This window comes from Cryptomeria japonica, chromosome 5 (assembly GCF_030272615.1).
Source record: "Cryptomeria japonica chromosome 5, Sugi_1.0, whole genome shotgun sequence".
In the NCBI taxonomy this organism is placed as follows: Eukaryota; Viridiplantae; Streptophyta; class Pinopsida; order Cupressales; family Cupressaceae; genus Cryptomeria; species Cryptomeria japonica.
Window position 1 is genome coordinate 196721393 of NC_081409.1, and position 19110 is coordinate 196740502.

General features: G+C 37.1%; 1 protein-coding gene across 8 annotated transcripts in view; it reads left to right on the forward strand.

Annotated features, from left to right (window-relative positions):
- LOC131057751 (zinc finger CCCH domain-containing protein 55) overlaps positions 1-19110 on the forward strand; it is a 105944-nt gene that overhangs the window by 71748 nt on the left and 15086 nt on the right. For 7 of the 8 annotated variants that reach the window (XM_059221326.1, XM_059221328.1, XM_059221325.1 and 4 more), the window contains one exon: positions 83-410. In XM_059221326.1, the coding sequence (XP_059077309.1) occupies positions 83-112 (30 nt within the window). In that variant the 3' untranslated portion in view covers positions 113-410. Of the gene's footprint in view, positions 1-82; positions 411-19110 lie in introns of those variants that run through there. The other variant, XR_009372565.1, reaches the window with a different exon arrangement.

Consider the following 19110-nt stretch of genomic DNA (forward strand, 5'->3'; position numbering starts at 1 on the left):
TATTTGCATTTTTGCTCCTTGGAATTATTTCTAATTTCAATAATAAGGGCAGCTTGCATGATAAGAAGTTTTTTTCCTGCAGGGCTATGTTGATAAGTATGTGAAGTCTTGAATAGCATTGTAGAAGCTAAAGACCATCTAATGTTTCAGTTGTTCATAGAGCTTTTAAGGGCCATTAAACAAGAAGTGGCAGTACTTGATGGTAAGATACTGGCTTCTGCAATGTTTTGCTACCTGGAATTCTATTTTTACAGACACATTTATAGATATAAAGAAGCTATACTTGTAGAGGCATTTACTAGACCTCATGTGTCTATGTGGTAGCTACAAAGAGGATTTAACATGATGTAATTTGATCAATTTGGACATTTCCTTATGTTTGTGAAAATTGAAGTTTTGGGTTTGGCAGATTCCTGAGCATCTATTTGAAGTATTCTGAATGGGTTAATTTGTAGGTAACAACAGAAGCAAATGGTTAACGTTTTGATGCTATAGAGCTTTGTCTGATTGTTTTCTCAGTTGATAGTGTAAGGATGACCTATATTTTGTTATTTGAGTGTATCTACTATCACATATTTCTACCAAGTGGGAATACAAGCTGATTACATTATCGTTGTAACCACCTAAATCCCCCAATTGTTTTTTTTATCTCTTTTGATAATCTTATGTTCTGTAAGTTGGGATGATCATATTTTTGTTTGGCATGGTTTTTGAATATAAATTTAATCATCTGTATCTTGAATGGCTTATGAAGTTATTTTTCTGTCCAATTAATTTGTTAGTAGCATGTTTTCGATGGTCCTGTTTATTAATATCCATGTTTGACATCTCATTTCGGATTTATGTAACACTCTCTTGATATACTATAATGAATTTAAAGTGGTTTTATAATTTATATCTTTTCAGAAGGTATGGGTCTCAATATTCTGTCACACAGCTGTAGTGACCAAAGTGCTTTATTGCTTCCCTGCCATGTCAATGATCATATTAACTATAGTTCTCTTTATTATAGTTTGTCTATTGTGAGCCACACTTTTACAGGAATTCTTATCATGGTCATCGAAATGATGTTGATCAAGTGATGGGCAGTCATGCAATATGGTTTTCAATGTTGATTGCAATGTTTTTACACAACCACTTTTTCTTGAATTTCTTGGAGGCTTTTTAAGAAATGGAGAAGTATTCTTCTTTTCTTGGCTTCTTGTAACTCTTAGAGTTTCTAGAATTTCTACCTATATCATGTCCACTAATTTTATTGATTTTTCATCCAACTTTCCAAACCATTTACTTACAAATTATCTGGTCCCATGAACTTCATTCAAGCCTTTTCTTGTAAAATGGGAGCATACAGTAAAACTTAAAGATTATTTTTCCTTTTGCCTTTGATTATGTATTTTATAAATCTCTGCATTTTGCTATATTCTTTGAAATGATATTTTAGTAGGAAATGAAGATTCTGGGTAATCCTAATTTGTTTATTAAATGGAGTAATATCAAGACTTCTTTATAACATTACAAATTTCATAATATATTGAAGGATGCAAATTGCATTCACTTCAGACTATTTTGTACTTAAAATTGTCTTTTGTTTTATTACTTTGGACACTAATGATTCTTTAAACTTTTCAATTGTATCCTTTTGTAACAAAAAGGTGAACGTTGTTTTCTTGATCTTAAGATAAAAGGTCTCTCTTTGAATTTTTTAATTTGATTTCCAAATTGAACATTCCACCTGGGGCTATGTTGTACGTTGTTAGAAGATATTTTTCAATATCTTTTAATATGGACACTAATGATTCTTTAAACTTTTCAATCGTATCCTTTTGTAATAAAAAGGTGAACTTTGTTTTCTTGATCTTAGGATAAAAGGATTCTCTTTGAATTTTTTAATTTGATTTCCAAATTGAACAATCTACCTGTGGCTTTGTTGTATGTTGTTAGAAGATTTTTTTCAATATGTTTATAATGGTAAAGTGGGCCTTCCATTAACTATTTTATTTTGAATCTGTTAGCAGAGCATTCATGCATTTTTATCATCACTGTTACTGCCATAGTATTGAAATTTGTAGGGAACTTGAAAACCCACGAGTTCAAATTTTCCCCGAGAATCTGTGCTTGGACTTGCTGCTGAGTTGGTGTGAGTCTGGCATATGTTGACACTAAGTTGGCCTGTCAAATTGGCTGACATGGATAGAGCATGTCTATCATTTCCTCCAGTGTATGAATGAGCAGATAAAGACCCATGCCATCAGTTGTGGAATCGTGAGTGTTTGGCTACATTATTTGCTTCAGTGATGTCTTATGTAAATTGGAGTTGAGCATCCATTGCTTGTGGTCATTGCCATAGAAATCTGAGCCAGGGACGTCACTGCCCTGTTTTTGCTGCAACTGATTTAGTTGTCATTCTGTACAATTATTTATGCAGGTAGTTGGTGGGAACAGGGGTGATGGTGATATTCTGTCGGGGGGGGGGGCGCGGGGTGGGGGGGAGGATGTCCAATTCTCCTTTTGCATGTTATGAAAATTATATGTTTATATTTTGTTGTCAGGATTGAGAACTCAAATTCTTTTTACAATGGGTGCCAATGACAAAATGACATCCCATGAATTTTTATTTTTTATTGGCCAATTCTTCCAAAGAACTAATCCTAAATTTGGTTGACACATGTTAAGATCTGGACTGTTCCATTGTTAGACATGCCTGTTGCATGTTGCAGGAGCATTTGCAACAAGGAGTACTGCTGCAAGTCTTCAGAAGGCTACTGCAGGTGAATGCTGAGATGTTGCTGGTGTTCAATAAACCTCTACAAGGATTTAGTTGTAAAATTTGGGGAGTTGTTCGTGACCCTTTGTGGGTAGTTTGGGCATCTTTCTTCTGCTGGGGTCATTATTTTGGGCAATTCATATTGGTCTCAGCCTTAGATAAAAAAACTCAGCAGAATAGTTGCCAGACTCATGAGTTCCTGGAAGACAAAATTGCTCCCAAGTCACTTGCCCAAAAACTTGGGGTTAGTTTTTACAAAAAATGGTGAGATAAGTGCAAAAATTGTGGTTAAACATGGCAAAAACTTGCTTGAAGCTATGAGTACATTGAATTGTATTGTTGCAGGCAGCATGCGGAGAAATCACATGAAGCATAGGAAATATTCCTGCATGTGAAGACACCCTTGACTAGCCACATGCCAAATGTAAAAAAAAAACACAGTTTTGTTGGCATGTTTTCTTGTTGCTACCACAAGGGAACATCTTCCAGTCAAGGCACATTGTTTGATCACGAGTGGATGATTAAATGATTGTTGGTTGTGTGTGGGAGGGCATTGGGCGTTTCCAGATGTGAATGTGTGATTTTTAGTCACTTGCTAAGTTTTGTGAGTTTTTAATGAGTCATCAAGTTCAAGTAGAATTTGGGCTTACCAAATTTTGTTGACTTAGAAGTTTTTAAGCTACACTTTCAGCAATGCTGCAAGTGCAGGGAAGGATGGATAGTGAGTGTGTTTGGAAAATGGTTCTTCAGGCATCTTGTTGATGGTCCAAAACATTATCATTATGCGTGTGGAATCAACTATCCATATCTACAATTGTTGGAGGTCAGTTCTAGCTGAATACTTGAAGCTGGAAGGTTGGGTGGGTAGAGGAATACAAAGGGGATAGATATGTCTCATGGAAGTGCCCATATGACTTTATCTTGGCTATGTTTGACTCTTCAATATTGGATGGTGTTAGTTAGGGCAGCATTTGTCTTGTCTTCGGTGGTGGGTTATTTCTTTTTCTTGGTGGGTTATTTCTTTTTCTTTTTCTTGGATGGGTGCTGTTTCGTTTCCCATGCTGGTGATTGTGATGAATTGGACATCAGTTGTTTGGTTTCTGCATAGGTTGTGTTGGTGGGTGGTTTTGACGAAGGCCATGCATGATTATTTCCATTTGGGGCAACTGTTCCTCTTCCTTGTGTGGCTATGGATAGAAGGGGATTTAGGGCAGCAAAGGAGGCAATTGAGGGATGGCTTGTCCTGTGGGAGAAACTCTCTTTTGCTGGTTGGAAGCTCACAGAAGGTGTACATGGTTTCTGAGGAGCATAAGAGTAGAGTCAACATAGAGGAGGCTGTAGAAATATTGTACAGCTTGATTATGACCATTGCAATGGTGTGATTTTCATTATTGGCACTGAATTTAGTGATGGGATGCTTGTAGCTTACTCTTGGAGTTTTTCACTTATATGGGTTTTCTTCAGCTGAAATCTGTGTTATGTGCTTTGCATATTGTGTGACCTGTTATTTGCTTTTTCCTTTTCTGTTATTTGAACATTCTGTGCTGCTGCATGTTGCTAAGCCATTTGGGCTGCATGTACTGAGAGTTGTAGCTATTGAACTAGTGTGGAGTTTGGTGTTTGACGTATTCCTAGGGTAATGAACCCAATATTATGGAACAAGAACTAAGGAAATGATTAAGAATATCTCCTTATCTTTTACTCCATTTGCTCTTTGAATGGTCCAATTCATAGAAGCCAAAAAAGGGAAATAAACATGATTAATCATGAATCACTGTGGATTGTGATTTTTTGCATGCAGCACTTGCTGATTTGTTAAGAAATTATGGTCAATGATTTTTTTTTGTGTAATTGCATTTAAATCATTAAAAAATTGTATAAAATCACTTTGATCTTTAACCTACCTGTAAATTTTTTATGTCATTTTAGGGATTTCTTGGGTGAATTTTTAAGGATTTTGTTATTTTTATTTTTTAGCATTTGGAAGGGATGTTTTGGACTATGCAGGTGGGTTAATTTTTTGCTGGTTTTCAATGTCAAGACTGTACGAAGTTGGGCAAGACTTGAAATCCAATAAGTTGTGCTTACTTTTCCATTTTACCCATTGGGGTATTAAATATAATAGTCGGTTATTTTTATCTTTTTTCACTGATATTTTCATTGGCAAAGAAAGGCAACCCTTGCAAAGCTGAACTAACAGAAAAACTTAAGGGTATCAAGCAATATATATTTTTCAGTGGAATTTCTTATGGAAAATAATATATCACTTATAAAATCCATTCCTTGCTACTTACACTACAAGAAAATCAGGTGAGAATAAAATTTACCCAATGAACTTACTAAACTGAAGAATAAACTATGAAAGTTGGCAGTAAAATATCACAACAAATGAAAAGAAATTAAGTTTTAATCTATTTAGTTTTAAAATTTAAGGTTAATAATAATTTTAGATACTATCAAAAAACAAAATGAATATTTTTCTCAAAAGGAAAACGTATCTACTTCACCCCATACATGGAAGGTCATTTGCTTTAATGTTCTAATGTATGTTGGCTTTGTACAAAGTAGATTGTAATTGGAAATTTTGAAAATTATTGGCATCTAGATATTATTTATGCACTGTGAAGAATGCATTGTGCAAAGCAATGCTATCAGTAGTATGAACATAAATGACAAATTTTTATTTCAAAATTCTGTCTAAACTCTCAAATTTATTTGCTCTCTGTATTTCTATGCATTGAAATTTAAAATTCAACGAGTTTTTATTGTTTCCTTTGCTTTTTAATGTTTTTTAAAAACCTGTTTTTTTTCAAAGTAAATGCGAATATATAGAAAAATCTTATACTTCTGGTTTGCTAATATTTCCCCAAAAGATTTTTGATGCAATGGTCTAACCTACATGAAAATTTTGGTCGGTTCCTTTTTCTTAATTCTTTCCGAAATGAGTTTTCTCATTTTATTTTGCAAGAGGTTGGAACTTGTCATTTTTCTTACTGATATCTTATGGACAAATTTTACCAAAATTTCAATTAGTCAACTGGTTATTGCTGGTTTTTGGCTTCAAGGTCAATTGTTTTGCTCTCCCTCTCTATTAGAATTACTTGACATGCATGCCTATTAGAATGATATTTTTGGCATTGTTCATCGTTATTCCTTTCTTGTTCGGCATGGAAATCTAACCATTCTTATTGTTTACTAACAGCCCTTGTTGCCCACTAACATGGTTGCGAATTTTGTGTAATGTCCCTTTCTTGCAACTAATCAGCTTTGCTTCCAGTTAGCCTATGCTTGTAGTTTGCTTCCAGTTAGCCTATGCTTGTTGTTTCCTTGGTGCTATTTTTAGTATATGCTATTTATATTAAGTGCTTGTCTGACAATGTTTTGGATTTTTTTGGGTTTGTTCTCTTTAGCTCTTGGAGAACACTGCTATTTATAATAAGTTCTCGTTTGGCACCAATCTTTCTTTGTTTTTGTTGCTTTGTTCTCTTCAACTCTCAGAGACACTGCTATTTATTGCAAGTGCTTGTGTCGCCATCAGTCATCATCTTTCAACATCAGTTATGTTCCAACATGATCGATTTTCCATTTTCGGTGTCCTGGTGAGTTTACGTAACGTGATGGTTATTATTTTAATATTTACACTAAAGTAATAATGTGACATTTAATTATTTACTTTAGTGTTTAAATATTAAGTGTTGTGTTGACCCTCAATGTTGGACAACTAGGTGATGTTGGGGGTGGGGGGACACAAGTTGTTCTTAAAACATATTGAGAGCTTTTAGAGGGAAGATAAACTATTGAATTTTGAAGTGCCCTAATTCTCTCAAACTCTATAAATCGGAGTTTTAGCTCTCAGTTAATTGATTGAGAGCTTGCACACATAAGGAGATGTTGGCAGGATGAACAAAGGTGTTTTTCCAGGTGTTGTTGACATCGAAAACCCTCTTCAATCTTGTTAGTTTTGGTGGTGGAAGAACCTCCCTACTTGGTTTGGGTGTGTTTTTGCCTCAGGAAACACCATTGCTTTCACAATGGCAGATTGTTAGCGAATGTTTTTACATTGTTTAGTCTTCGATTGTGTAGTTATGGTGGCAGTTGGTGTAAATATATTTCAACTGCATTTCTTCGTTTACATGTAATCTATTCATCAATGAAACATTCACTGTTCTGTTTTGGATTCTAATATGCTCTCTCTCATATAGTATCCGAGTAGGCAAAATAGAATGTAGAGACTTCAGAATAGAGCAAAATGACAAAGCAAAATGTCGAAGGCAATTACAGAAGAAGCAACAGGTAATCCAACATTAATGAAGTCTAAGTGCTAAAGGAGAGTTCTGCGATCTGCTACAAAGGTGGTGACAAGAATTGTGTCGTGAAAAATTGGTAAGCGTCCATATAAATGTTGGGTGACTCCTTGTGTGTACAAAACCTTCTTCATGGAAATTGAAGATATGGGGTTGCTGAGGTGCTTGAAGTTATCTTGATCTTAAATTCAAGCAAAATCATCTATTTTAGTGAGGGTGGTTTGAAGATTTCTCCAAAAGTTACAAAACTGCCACTTTCTGACAATTTTTACCCTTATTTACAGCCATAACTTTTGTACAGACTTGAGGCAAAACGAAATTGTATCTTTTTGAAAGGAACATGAATATTCAAATTTTAGTGTAGCAAAAGTATAGTTTGTGGTCTTGAATCTTGCGGAAGCATTTTTCTTTTGAATATTATCTCTTGGAAGCTCACAATTTCATGATTATGTTGCAAGGTCATGGTGTAATTATTGTTTGTAACTAGGCTCAGAAAAGGGGGTTCGGATTGCCTAAGGCTACATCCAAACACCTAAAGGGCTGGGCCCCCCTTTCCCAAAGTTTAACGTGTAGGGCTGGACCCTTCACGCCAAAGAGGGTAGCGTGCCCCTAAACAGGGCCAGCCCTATAATGACATGCCATACTAAAACCTATATTGGCGCCAGACATATTTATCTAATTAAGGCCGACTTGAAGGTTATATGCTCATAGAAATAAAGACCATTTGCCAAGATCAACTCACTCAATCAATTCATGCAATCAGCGAAATCCATCTGCTCCTTGGTGTGCGAAATTAAGAGCTGAACTGGGCGAACTTATTCAAGGAAGACAAAGCTATTTTGGTGTTCCTAATTACTGTTAGATGGTGCATTAAAGAGCAGACTTGGTGAATTCAGAAGTGCAGACCTGATATAATAAAAGGGCAGATCTGATTCATTCAAATAAGAGGTTGAAGATCCCAGATCTGAGTCACATGACTGGAACTAAGTATTGTATTATTACAATTCAAGATTGAATACATAATCTGACCTATGGGTTTTTAGTGCTGGGTTTTTCCTCCTTGGAGGTTTTCCTAGGGTAATTGTGTTGGTCTCTTGTGCACTTGTTTTCTCTCTTTCATTTACTTGCTTATCATTTACTTAATGTTAATCTGAAATTAAATACTGAAAGTCTGATCGCTGGTCTGAGACACAAAACTAACATGGTATCAGAGCTAAGGTTTTACTAACTTCAGATTTCAATATATTATTTGTTGCATCTAGTTGCTGTTTGTTTTCAGATTAAAATGTTCATCAACATTCTAAACCTTGTGCTCTCTAACATCTTGATGATGGATCACAGAGTGTCATCCAAAACATTGATGCAAAAATACAAGCACAATCGAAACCAGAAAGAACAGCAAGAAGAAATAAATAAGGGTATCGTTAAATTGTTGCCTAAAGATGGGGACAAGTTGTTAATTAAGAATTGGAGACCTATTACCCTTCTGAATGTCACATATAAGATTCCAGCAGAAGTATTGGCTTTAAGATTGCTGAACATCCTCCCCACCTTTATTAACCCAACTCAAACTGGTTTCATAAATGGTAGATACATATTGGAGAATCTCATTGCAAGCTGGGAAGCCATGGTTTGGGCAAGATTTTCCAGCTAGAATACAAGCATTCTCTTACTTGACTTTGAAAAGGCCTATGACAAGTGGAGGCAAATGGATCATTGTTTGATCAATTTCCTCAGCAAAAGTCTATAAGGCAAGGTTGTCCCCTTGCTCCTGCCTTGTTTGTAATAGCCTTAGATGCTTTATTTTACCTCCTAAGGGATTCCAGTATATCTCTTAAGGGAAAAGGGTTGTCTCTTCCCAGTGGGGATGAGCTCTTAAACGTGCAGTTTGTAGATGACACAACTCTATTTGTTAACCTTGGAGCAAGCAATGTAGAGTACAAAGTGCAAACTATAAGAGGAGAGTATTTTTTGACACACCTAAGATCTGCCCGACAAGGATAAGTGTTGCTTATTCCACTGACTCAGCCTTTTTTTATCAATTTTACCTTTTATCCATTCCTACATATCTTGTAAACAGGGATTTACAGCAAAAGTTATGGCAGGGTACCAACCTTTTTGTTAGGGCCTCCCCAATGAAATTCATATTTACATAGCCAATTGGGAGGGAAATTTTCCCAGCCAAGCATAATGTATTTTACCTTAGATATATTCACTCTAAAGGCCTCACAAAAGAAATCTAGCTTTTGCATAAGGTTGTCAGTTTGTACTAGTCTTTAGTTTGCTTATTCAATACTGACCAATTAAATGAAGTTCGAAAAAGCATCAAACAATTCCTTTGGTCAAATGGTAAAGGAAATAAGAAGAAGCATGTTGTTAAATGGGAGTGGTGTTTGATGAGCACACGGTTATACTAAGAGGCGGGGGTGGTGGGGGTGAATCATTATAAAGGACATAATTTTACTTTTTCAACTTAATATAATAAGCATATTATTTAATCTCAAAGCATATTCATTGCATATTAACATTCACATGAGATCTAGCTATCATGTAACACAAATAGAACACAAAATATATGTGGAAACTCTAATGGGAGAAAACCATGGCAAAATAATGCTTTTATATAAAATATTTTCTTAAAATTTTTGTAGTCACCAACCCCTCATTCAATTTGTGAGCACCAACCCATTGGAAGCACCAATGCTCACTTCTAAATTTGTAAGCACCAACCTACTAGAGGCACCAACCTACTAGAGGCACCAACCCCTCATTCAATTTGTGAGCACCAACCCACTGGAAGCACCGACTCCTACATCTGCATTCGTAGGCACAAACCTAGTAGAAGTACCAACTTCCAAAGCAAATTACCACCTTGTATGTTGGTCCTTCAAGGATGATGGACATTACAATCATCTTTTTACAATTTCACTCACTCCATGATTACCTTTTCATGATTAATATATCTTTCATTGTTTCTTTGTTAATCCTACTCATACATATATTTTCCTTCTCAATTCTTCATATATTCCCTTGTACAAATCTGCTTATACCCTATTCATGTATCTACTCCAAAAGGTGATATATTGTATTCTCCAAATTCTGCTCCAAATCAGGTATATGGTTTGTGACAAGAACTGTAACAAATCTGCTCTTGATCTGCCTTATAACTTACTCCAGTATGCTGACAAGAATTGCCTCAATATGCTGATCAGATTTGCCTTGATATTCTGTTCCAAAAGAGGACTATGAAGTCTGCATCAAAACTAGTATAGACTCTGCGCCAAAATGGCTATCAAATTCTGCTCAAATGTCTTCACAAGGTCTGCTCAAAAACTTCTCACAATCTCCTTATAGAATCCACAAATAAGCTTCTCATGTTCTTTATCTACTTCATCATTCCATTCCCACTTCAATTGATTGATGTCGTTTGTTCCTCTTGTGTGATCTTTCTTTTATTTCTTATCCTATCAACAGTCACACTTCTTCAAATGTCTCTTGCTTTATTCTTAAACTGAACTTTTAATTAACTCCCTCTGCTTGGAGTTTTCTTAATTTCCTTAACAGCTATTAGTTATATATCATCTGTCCTCTATTTAATTATTTATGCTGCTCCATGTTGCAGACTACATACCTTTTCATTATGTGTGCAAACTCTTTGAAGAGTCGCCTCTTCTTAATTTAAATTGCAACCTTTTGTTTTATTAATGTTTGCTTACTTTTTAAACAGATTGCTGCTAAACCATTCACACCTTTTGGTTTCCCATACTAATCGCTTGTTACCATATACTCCTTGGTAATTGCTGCTCAAAGTTATCTATGTTATGAATTTTCTTTAATGAATTTGCTGCTTCAATAATGGTAATTGGCTTTGTTATGCTGTCATATATTACTTAATGAAGTTGGTCAATATGTTAAGAATTATAATCGCTGATCTGTCTCATAAATACTACGAGGGTCGGCTTTTTAGAGAAGTGGCTTTTGTCTCTTCTACCAAATCTGTTTTGTTTTGTCTTGAACTTAGCCACATAAACTTTAATTAAATCTGTTTTAACCCAATCAATAGAAAGTCAGCCAGTAATCAAGCTTCAAATTAACTGTAGAAGCCCTTGTTCCTCCACTGCTGAAATTGTTTATTTTGCAAGTTTTGTGTTTTGAGAAGTATAGGTTTTTTCTTTAGGATTTTTATGAACAATAATGCTAGGCAGAAAATTAAACATGAAGCTATATATGCAATAACGAAGAGAATTAATTGCTGCAACCAATTGGAATTAACTCAATCATTTTTCATTGTATTTCACATTACATGCATACCCAAGAAATGAAGAGAATTGATTGTTTGCTTTTTTCTGGAAATTGCAGCAGCTATGGGGTTGTACGGCCAGCATGGAATTGATTACCGACGACTTGAAATGAGTTACTTGAGTCCTCCAATTCTACGCCCAGCCTTCTCAAACCCCCACAACCCTTACAAATTATTTCAGAATTTTTGGAGGCGTCCTCACACAAAATCGCCCAAGCCCTAAAGTGTACGATTGAAGGAGGGGTATGGCTGGGTAAAGTAGCAGCTGTATGGCTGGGTAAGGTTGCCAATGATTTGCAAAAATGATGTCCTCCTTCTGCTCTCCAATCTGCTTGGAACTTAGAGGAATTCTTGCAAATTTAGCTCAGTTAGAACCTCTGTCTAGAGTTCTCCTGAATGCCAAATTCAATGGATATTTCACCACCTCAAATGGCTGCAACATTGAAAAATGTAGCGTTCTCCAATGGCTCGAAGAATGAAACCCTTGGCTCCTTTCTCACAAACAATTTTCATGAAATCAAATGCTCCAAGAATGAATAAATCGATTTCCAGGCAAAGGTATATATATGCCTCTAATAAAAGTTCGATTTTCCTCATGAGGCTCATTAGTGATCTTTAAAAAGTTTATAACCTACAATTTAATATTTATTAACTTTTCACCTTGGGCTAGGCACTCACTTTTAATTAAATAATTGGTCCCCCTTTTCATTAAGTTATAACTTATTAATATATCCTTATAATAATTTAATATCATTTTGGGCATTAAAACATTAATAACTCCTTCAATATTCATTATTTTTCAATCCCGTTTGAACCAAAGGGTCAATAACTGTAACCACTGTGCATCTGATTGCCTTACTAAAATTAGTAAGGGTCCCTCTCAACCAACCTCTGACTTACTATAAATAGTAAGTAGACCCTCTATCCATACTCATTAGCCTACGAGGGCCAAAAATAATAGGCTAATCCCTTTAACTCTGATGCTCACGAAAATGGGGACATTACAGTCCGCCCTCCCTGACATTGCTTGTCCCCAAGTAATCTCTCATCAGAAAAAAACACACTGTTCTCAGTCTGAAGAAGATCCACAACTCCACTAGGATCCCATGGGAAGATTTGTGTAATGTACCAGATATCACCAAACAGCTCTTGTAATACCAACACAAGAACAACTAACGAAACCTTCCGAACCAAAGTAATCTTGCCATCAGGTGTTACAAGAAGATGAGCCTCAAAAGGAAGCAATTCAAAAGACTGAAAACATTTGGTTGCAATTTTTGCGCAAAGCAAACTATCGCCACTGAACTGTGCATTTGAAATAGATCATGTACATGAGAATCGAAAGTGAAACCACAAGTAATCCACACCATGTACACACTGCAATACTCCCGAGTGAAACCAAATTGGAACCTTGATGCACACGAAAGATCCCACAACACACTGAAGAGTGTCCAACCAAATATACCTGGATCCCAAATCCTGAATAGAAGCTTGCCATAATGAACATCCTCAGACTTCTGTTGCTCAACACTGATCCCAACTTCACCATACCAGAAGTGGTGAAGCCAACCAATAGGACCCACCCAAACTGCAGGGCTAACCTTGTCGCCACCTGGGTCCCAATGCAACGGAGACTCACATCCATCCGTACTGTGGAGATAAGAACTCTTGAAGGTGTCTGTATCATAACCACTATCTCCATCCTTTGCTAAATTGCCATGGATGTGCTGATCTCTGCAAGTAGTCCCCCACCAACTTGCAATTGCTGATTCCATCCACTGAAGATGGTGAATACCCATCCCGCCAAGGATGGTATAATCCCGGAGCCAATCCACACCGATGCATCATCAAGTCCTCTACATGTGGATCAAAAGAAAAATGATGAGCACTCCTCACTGTGTAGTTACAGTAGAATGCTCCAACCTTTGTCAATGGCTCATCATTGATAACTTTGGAATCAGGAGATGGCTCCAATCTTTGACCTCGAATAACTGATTGGGTAGGGGCTTTGGTAACCCTCTCTGCAAACCCAACCACAAAATCTCTATGAGCAAGCATTGTAGTTGGAGTATCTACAATCGCTCCCACCAAATGCTGCATGAACCTCAGATGAGAGTATCCTTAGTGACTCCAAACGGTCCCTTTTGAAACTCTGGACTCTCAAGTAGGTACTCAATAAACGAATCCGTGTAGGAAAAACAATATTTGGCAGAATCAACCTTTTCTTCTCCAACCTAAAGCTAATCACACTGACTCTACGACATAACAAGCTGGCATTCAAAATTAGTTGCATGGGATGAAGTAACAGATTTGCTTCCAAGAGAGAGAAACAAATCTACATGAGAACCATACTCCCAACTAGATGACACTCTGTGAGTCCTCTATGAAGATGATGGAGTAACATAATGTACTAACACACAACTCTTAGGGGAATCCATCACTGCCACATAAGAGGTGTCAACAATCTGACCTGCATCATCTGTCATAGTGCTGACCTCGGGAGAACGTGATGCAACAAGTGGTTCTCTACTTCTCTCAACGCAAACACTCATCCCACCTGAGTCTATTGCACCAAAATTTGTGACGGATGTAGCCTTATCCTCAACATGTCCACCACTACAACCCGTGGGTGTAAACTTATCACCAAGTGCTGCTATAGAAAACTCAATTGTGTTCGTATATGGTGAAGACTGTGCTAATCTCAACGCCACGGTAAGCTCCTCAACTTGTGATAGTGACTCACAAAGGGCTGACTGAGCGCTCTCCAACGAGTCCATAGCCACCTCAAGCTCACGAGTGAGCTCATCAACCTCCTCCTTTCCCTTTAGTGCATTGTAGCAAGGGCAATCCCACTCGAGAAGATAATCCCTATCGGGAAGTAACTGCAAATAATTATGTTTCATTAATCCAATAGCTCCTCCGAGTGCGTGGAACTTTGCTAGGGAAAGGCTACTATCACCGTGCTCATCTCTCTTAGGAGTACTCCAATCATAGGTCACCAACATCTGTCGAGCGACATCAAAATGCTCCAAACTTGTAGCAATCATATCATCACTTACCTTCAACTGCCCAGCCAAATGATGATACCCCTGTGACTCATTCTTTCCACCCAAATCTGCACTATGGTAAGAGGCTGTATCTACATCACTCACCTCATGATAAGCAGCGTCGTGCATGCAATCAACCATGCACACATCAATATCTAAGGTATTGCTGCTATGTACCTCAAAGGATGGCTCAACTGGCAAAGTAGAAGCTGCTGATATGACAATATCTTCACACACTTCCACTTCCAGTGCAATTGTATCACCATCCAACTCACGATCCTGGGAATCAATGCCAACCAATCAATTTTCTAACTTGTTTTCTAAGGTCTCATTTGAGAAATCGGACTCGTCATGACATGAATCCACAACATACAATGCATCATTAGTACTTAATTCCTGAGTACTTTTATGTGACAACTCAATAGTAGCATCTTGCACACGTGTAGTCACTACTGTCTCATCCTGATGCAAAATTTCATCACTGCTGTCATGAAGATCAGATTTGTTAATGTGACCGTTAACAACTTCTTGAGTGCTAATAACATCAACTTTCTCTTCGAATCTCACCTTCTTTACTTGCATAGGCTCCTCCTCAACCAAACAAGGTTCCAACTTGTCTTTGCATTGATCAAAGACACTGCATACCAACACATGGGCAGCTGGAGATGTTAATTTCTCACGCCTGCGTATTGCTAGAAGAAGTATCATAATGGGCTGAGATATGCTATCAATGTTATCCACGATGGAGATCATGATATCTCTCATGTAGTCCTGTATACACCTATCATGCCCCAAACTAACGGACTCTACAAAGAGCCTGAATAACTGCAACACAAGATCATGCTGATCATAATCAAGCATGGCAACACATGATCTAACTTGTGACATTAGCTCTAAGACCTTAACCTTCCGTGCATAGGTAGGACTCCCAATGTCTCCAATCCCAACCATACAATCAATGATCAGCTCAAAAACCTCTCTCATGGTGTTACCAGAATAAGGAACTAGAGGAACTGTGATCCTCATGAACTGACTGTAGCATAGGGCAACAACAAGCCCGATCTCACTATTGTTATGCCTCAAGTACCTATGCTTACCCAACGTTGTCATTGCAGGACCCATTGCTATCTGAAGCACTGCTGAAGGTGAATGCCCTACCATACTCAAACTTTCTTCCAGCTTTCTAAGAGTACATAATGTATCATCCCTGGACTCTGGAATTTCACCAAGTTTCTCAGCTTGTTCATATGTTGTTCTCGCTAACCAAATTCAATCACTAGATCTAATCCCATAATTTAACTCTTGACTGGATAACCAAGGAACTGAAAATGCAAGAGTGCTGATCAATCAAATGTATCAAATGCATGCTCAATAAAAATTTAGTTCAAAGCCCAGCAGGATGGCAGGAAACCGATCTGATACCACTGTAGAAGCCCTTGTTCCTCCACTGCTGAAATTGTTGATTTTGCAAGTTGTGTTTTGAAAAGTATAGGTTTTTTCCTTTGGATTTTTATGAACAATAATGCTAAGCAGAAAATTAAACAAGAAGCTATATATGCAATAACAGAGAGAATTAATTGCTGCAACCAATTGGAATTAATTCAATCATTTTTCATTGTATTTCACATTACATGCATACCCGAGAAATGAAGAGAATTGATTGTTTGCTTTTTCGGGAAATTGCAGCAGCTATGGGGCTGTATGGCCAGCATGGAATTGATTACCTACACCTTGAAATGAGTTACTTGAGTCCTCCAATTCTACGCCCAGCCTTCTCAAACCCCCACGACCCCTTACAAATTATTTCAGAATTTTTGGAGGCGTCCTCACACAAAATCGCCCAAGCCCTAAAGTGTACAGCTGAAGGAAGGGTATGACTGGGTAAAGTAGCAGCTGTACGGCTAGGTAAGGTTGCCAATGGTTTGCAAAAATGATGCCCTTCTTCTGCTTTCCAATCTGCTCAGTAACTTCCTTTAGTCTGCTTGGAACTTAGAGGAATTCTTGCAAATTTAGCTCAATTAGAACCCCTATGTAGAGTTCTCTTGAATGCGAAATTCAATGGATATTTCACCACCTCAAATGGCTGCAACATTGAAAAATGTAGCGTTCTCCAATGGCTCAAAGAGTGAAACCCTTGGCTCCCTTCTCACAGACAAATTTCATGAAATGAAATGCTCAAAGAATGAATAAATTGATTTCCAGGCAAGGTATATATATGCCTCCAATAAAGGTTCGATTTTCCTCATGAGGCTCATTAATGATCTTTAAAAAGTTTATAACTTGCAATTTAATATTTATTAACTTTTCACCTTGGGCTAGGCGCTCATTTTTAATTAAATAATTGGTCCCCCTTTTAGTGATGAATGACCCTCAAGTTATAATATTAAGTTATAACTTATTAATATATCCTTATAATAATTTAATATCATTTTGGCCATTAAAACATTAATAATTCCTTCAATATTCGTTATTTTTCAATCCTGTTTGAACCAAAGGATCAATAACTGTAACAACTGCGCATTTGACTGCCGTACTAAAATTAGTAAGGGTCCCTCTCAACAAACCTCTGACTTACTATAAATAGTAAGTATAGCAAACAAAGCGTTGGAAACACCAAACGAAAGCCAGAACTGGAAACCACTAAACTTTGGAGACGATACATGCCTCAGGAGACCCTCTATTCATACTCATTAGCCTACGAAGGCCAAAAATAATAGGCTAATCCCTTGAACTCTGATGCTCACGAAAATGGGGACATTACATTAACATTCAACAAATATATTTATTTTCCAATGTAAGCACCACCAATTAGCAAGTCAGCCAATAATTAACTATAATAATTTAGTACGGAAGGACTTAAAAAAGCATGGTGTTGCTTTAGCTGGTAAATGGATACTCAAAACCTCAAAATGGCCTATTTATTTTTGAACTTGAATATCTTTACTTTCACTACACTCATTGTCGGTCATATTTTTTCTTTGAAGACAATTGCAAGTGCAAACATGTAATGTCCCCTTTCTAGGTGACAGGAGAAGAGTAGTGGGATGGTCTATTATTTGGATCTCGTACGCTGGCAGTGGTGGATAGAGACTCATGCAGTGTATTCAGTATCTTGAGTTGGCATTTCAGACAATTTGAGGGCCATTGGGAGCAGTTCCTTGATTTTAGGGAGATTCCCTGTTTTTTAGGAGGTTGTGGCAGTTCCCATATTGGAGGTTCCACGGGACCATGTCATGGTTTTAGTTTCAGGGAGTTTGGGTGTGTTTCCTAGTTTCTAGGAGCATCCCTAGATTTTAGGGATGGGACTGCCAGTTAGCTCAGCTTTTCCGGCATCGGTCACAGATAGGTGACAAAGTTATATTCATGATTGTTTGGTCATTTTGGGCTATTATTGGATATCTGGAGATATTTTAATATATTTAAATATTTCCTAAGTTAGCGATTAAATAAATTAAAATAGGGCTATGTTTATAGCCATTTTGGAGTAATAAGGGGTTTTTGGCTTCATCTGGATGCATATGCCCATGTGTTATAGCTCGTTGGAAAGGTCTTGAACTTTTCTAAATGTTTACCATTTGTCAAAGACCCTTTTGATGAACGGAATTATTTTATATTAAAAAAGTGACATTTTCTCTATACTTGGCGACTAAAAATGAGAAATAAGACTTTATAAGCCTAAGCACACTTTTCATACACTTTTAGGGTTCGAGCTAGAGGGGAGGAGTTATAAGGAGATGGTAACCTAATTATCATCCATCTTTTACACATTTCATCTTTGATTTGGAGAATTTGCTCTGGAGAGCGATTCAACATCTGGGATGGAAACCCCAGGGTCTTGCCTATCTGGGACGTAGCCCCCAGCATAGTGGTTATTTGGTTCTTGCATTCAGTTTTTCAGTGCCTTAGAGTTGGTACGACATCTTTTCTAGAGGATTCAATGATAAGAGTTAGGGTTCAGCGTGGAGATTGGGGTTTTCAGCTTGGCATCACCTAACAGCCGTACGGCTATACTTTGCAGCCATTTCTCTTCCCACGTGAAGCTATGTAAGAGCTTTGGATGTTTGCCGCAGCCTCCTTCTTGATTACAGTATTCACTCTTCATCCAGGTTGGACTCATTGTTATTGTAATCTTCCTGGAATTGTTTGGAATCACTATCTGGATAATTATTTGATTTAAATAATCAGACTTCTGCTTGGTACGATTCTGATTTGGCTGTGTATGAACATTTATTTCCAGTACTCTTTTCATGTACTTGTCCTTCAATTATTACTTGCTGAAAAACTATCAAAAACACAAAAATAAACAAACCTTCTGCAACTTTTGTCTATTCTCTAAGACCATCAAAGGAAACACAAGAAAATATAGTTTATTAATTTAAAAACTATAGCAGATCAGCAAGGGGATCCATTTGGGATCTTTCAGTGGTATCAGAGCCTAATCTTGCCAGCCTGTGGGTTATAATTGCATTCACTTGGTGTGATTGAATTTGGTTTTCAGTTGGACAGTAAAAAGAATCATCATGACAAGGTTATGTAAAAATAAACAAGCAGGGAGGGAATTTGATCAAACACCTTCAAAGAGTTCAAGACACTCTAGAGTTACAACTACATCTAAAAGTACAAGGAGGAGGCCCCCTGTTAAAACATTCAATGATACAGTCATAAGCAACTATCATGGGTATTGCTCCCTTCCAA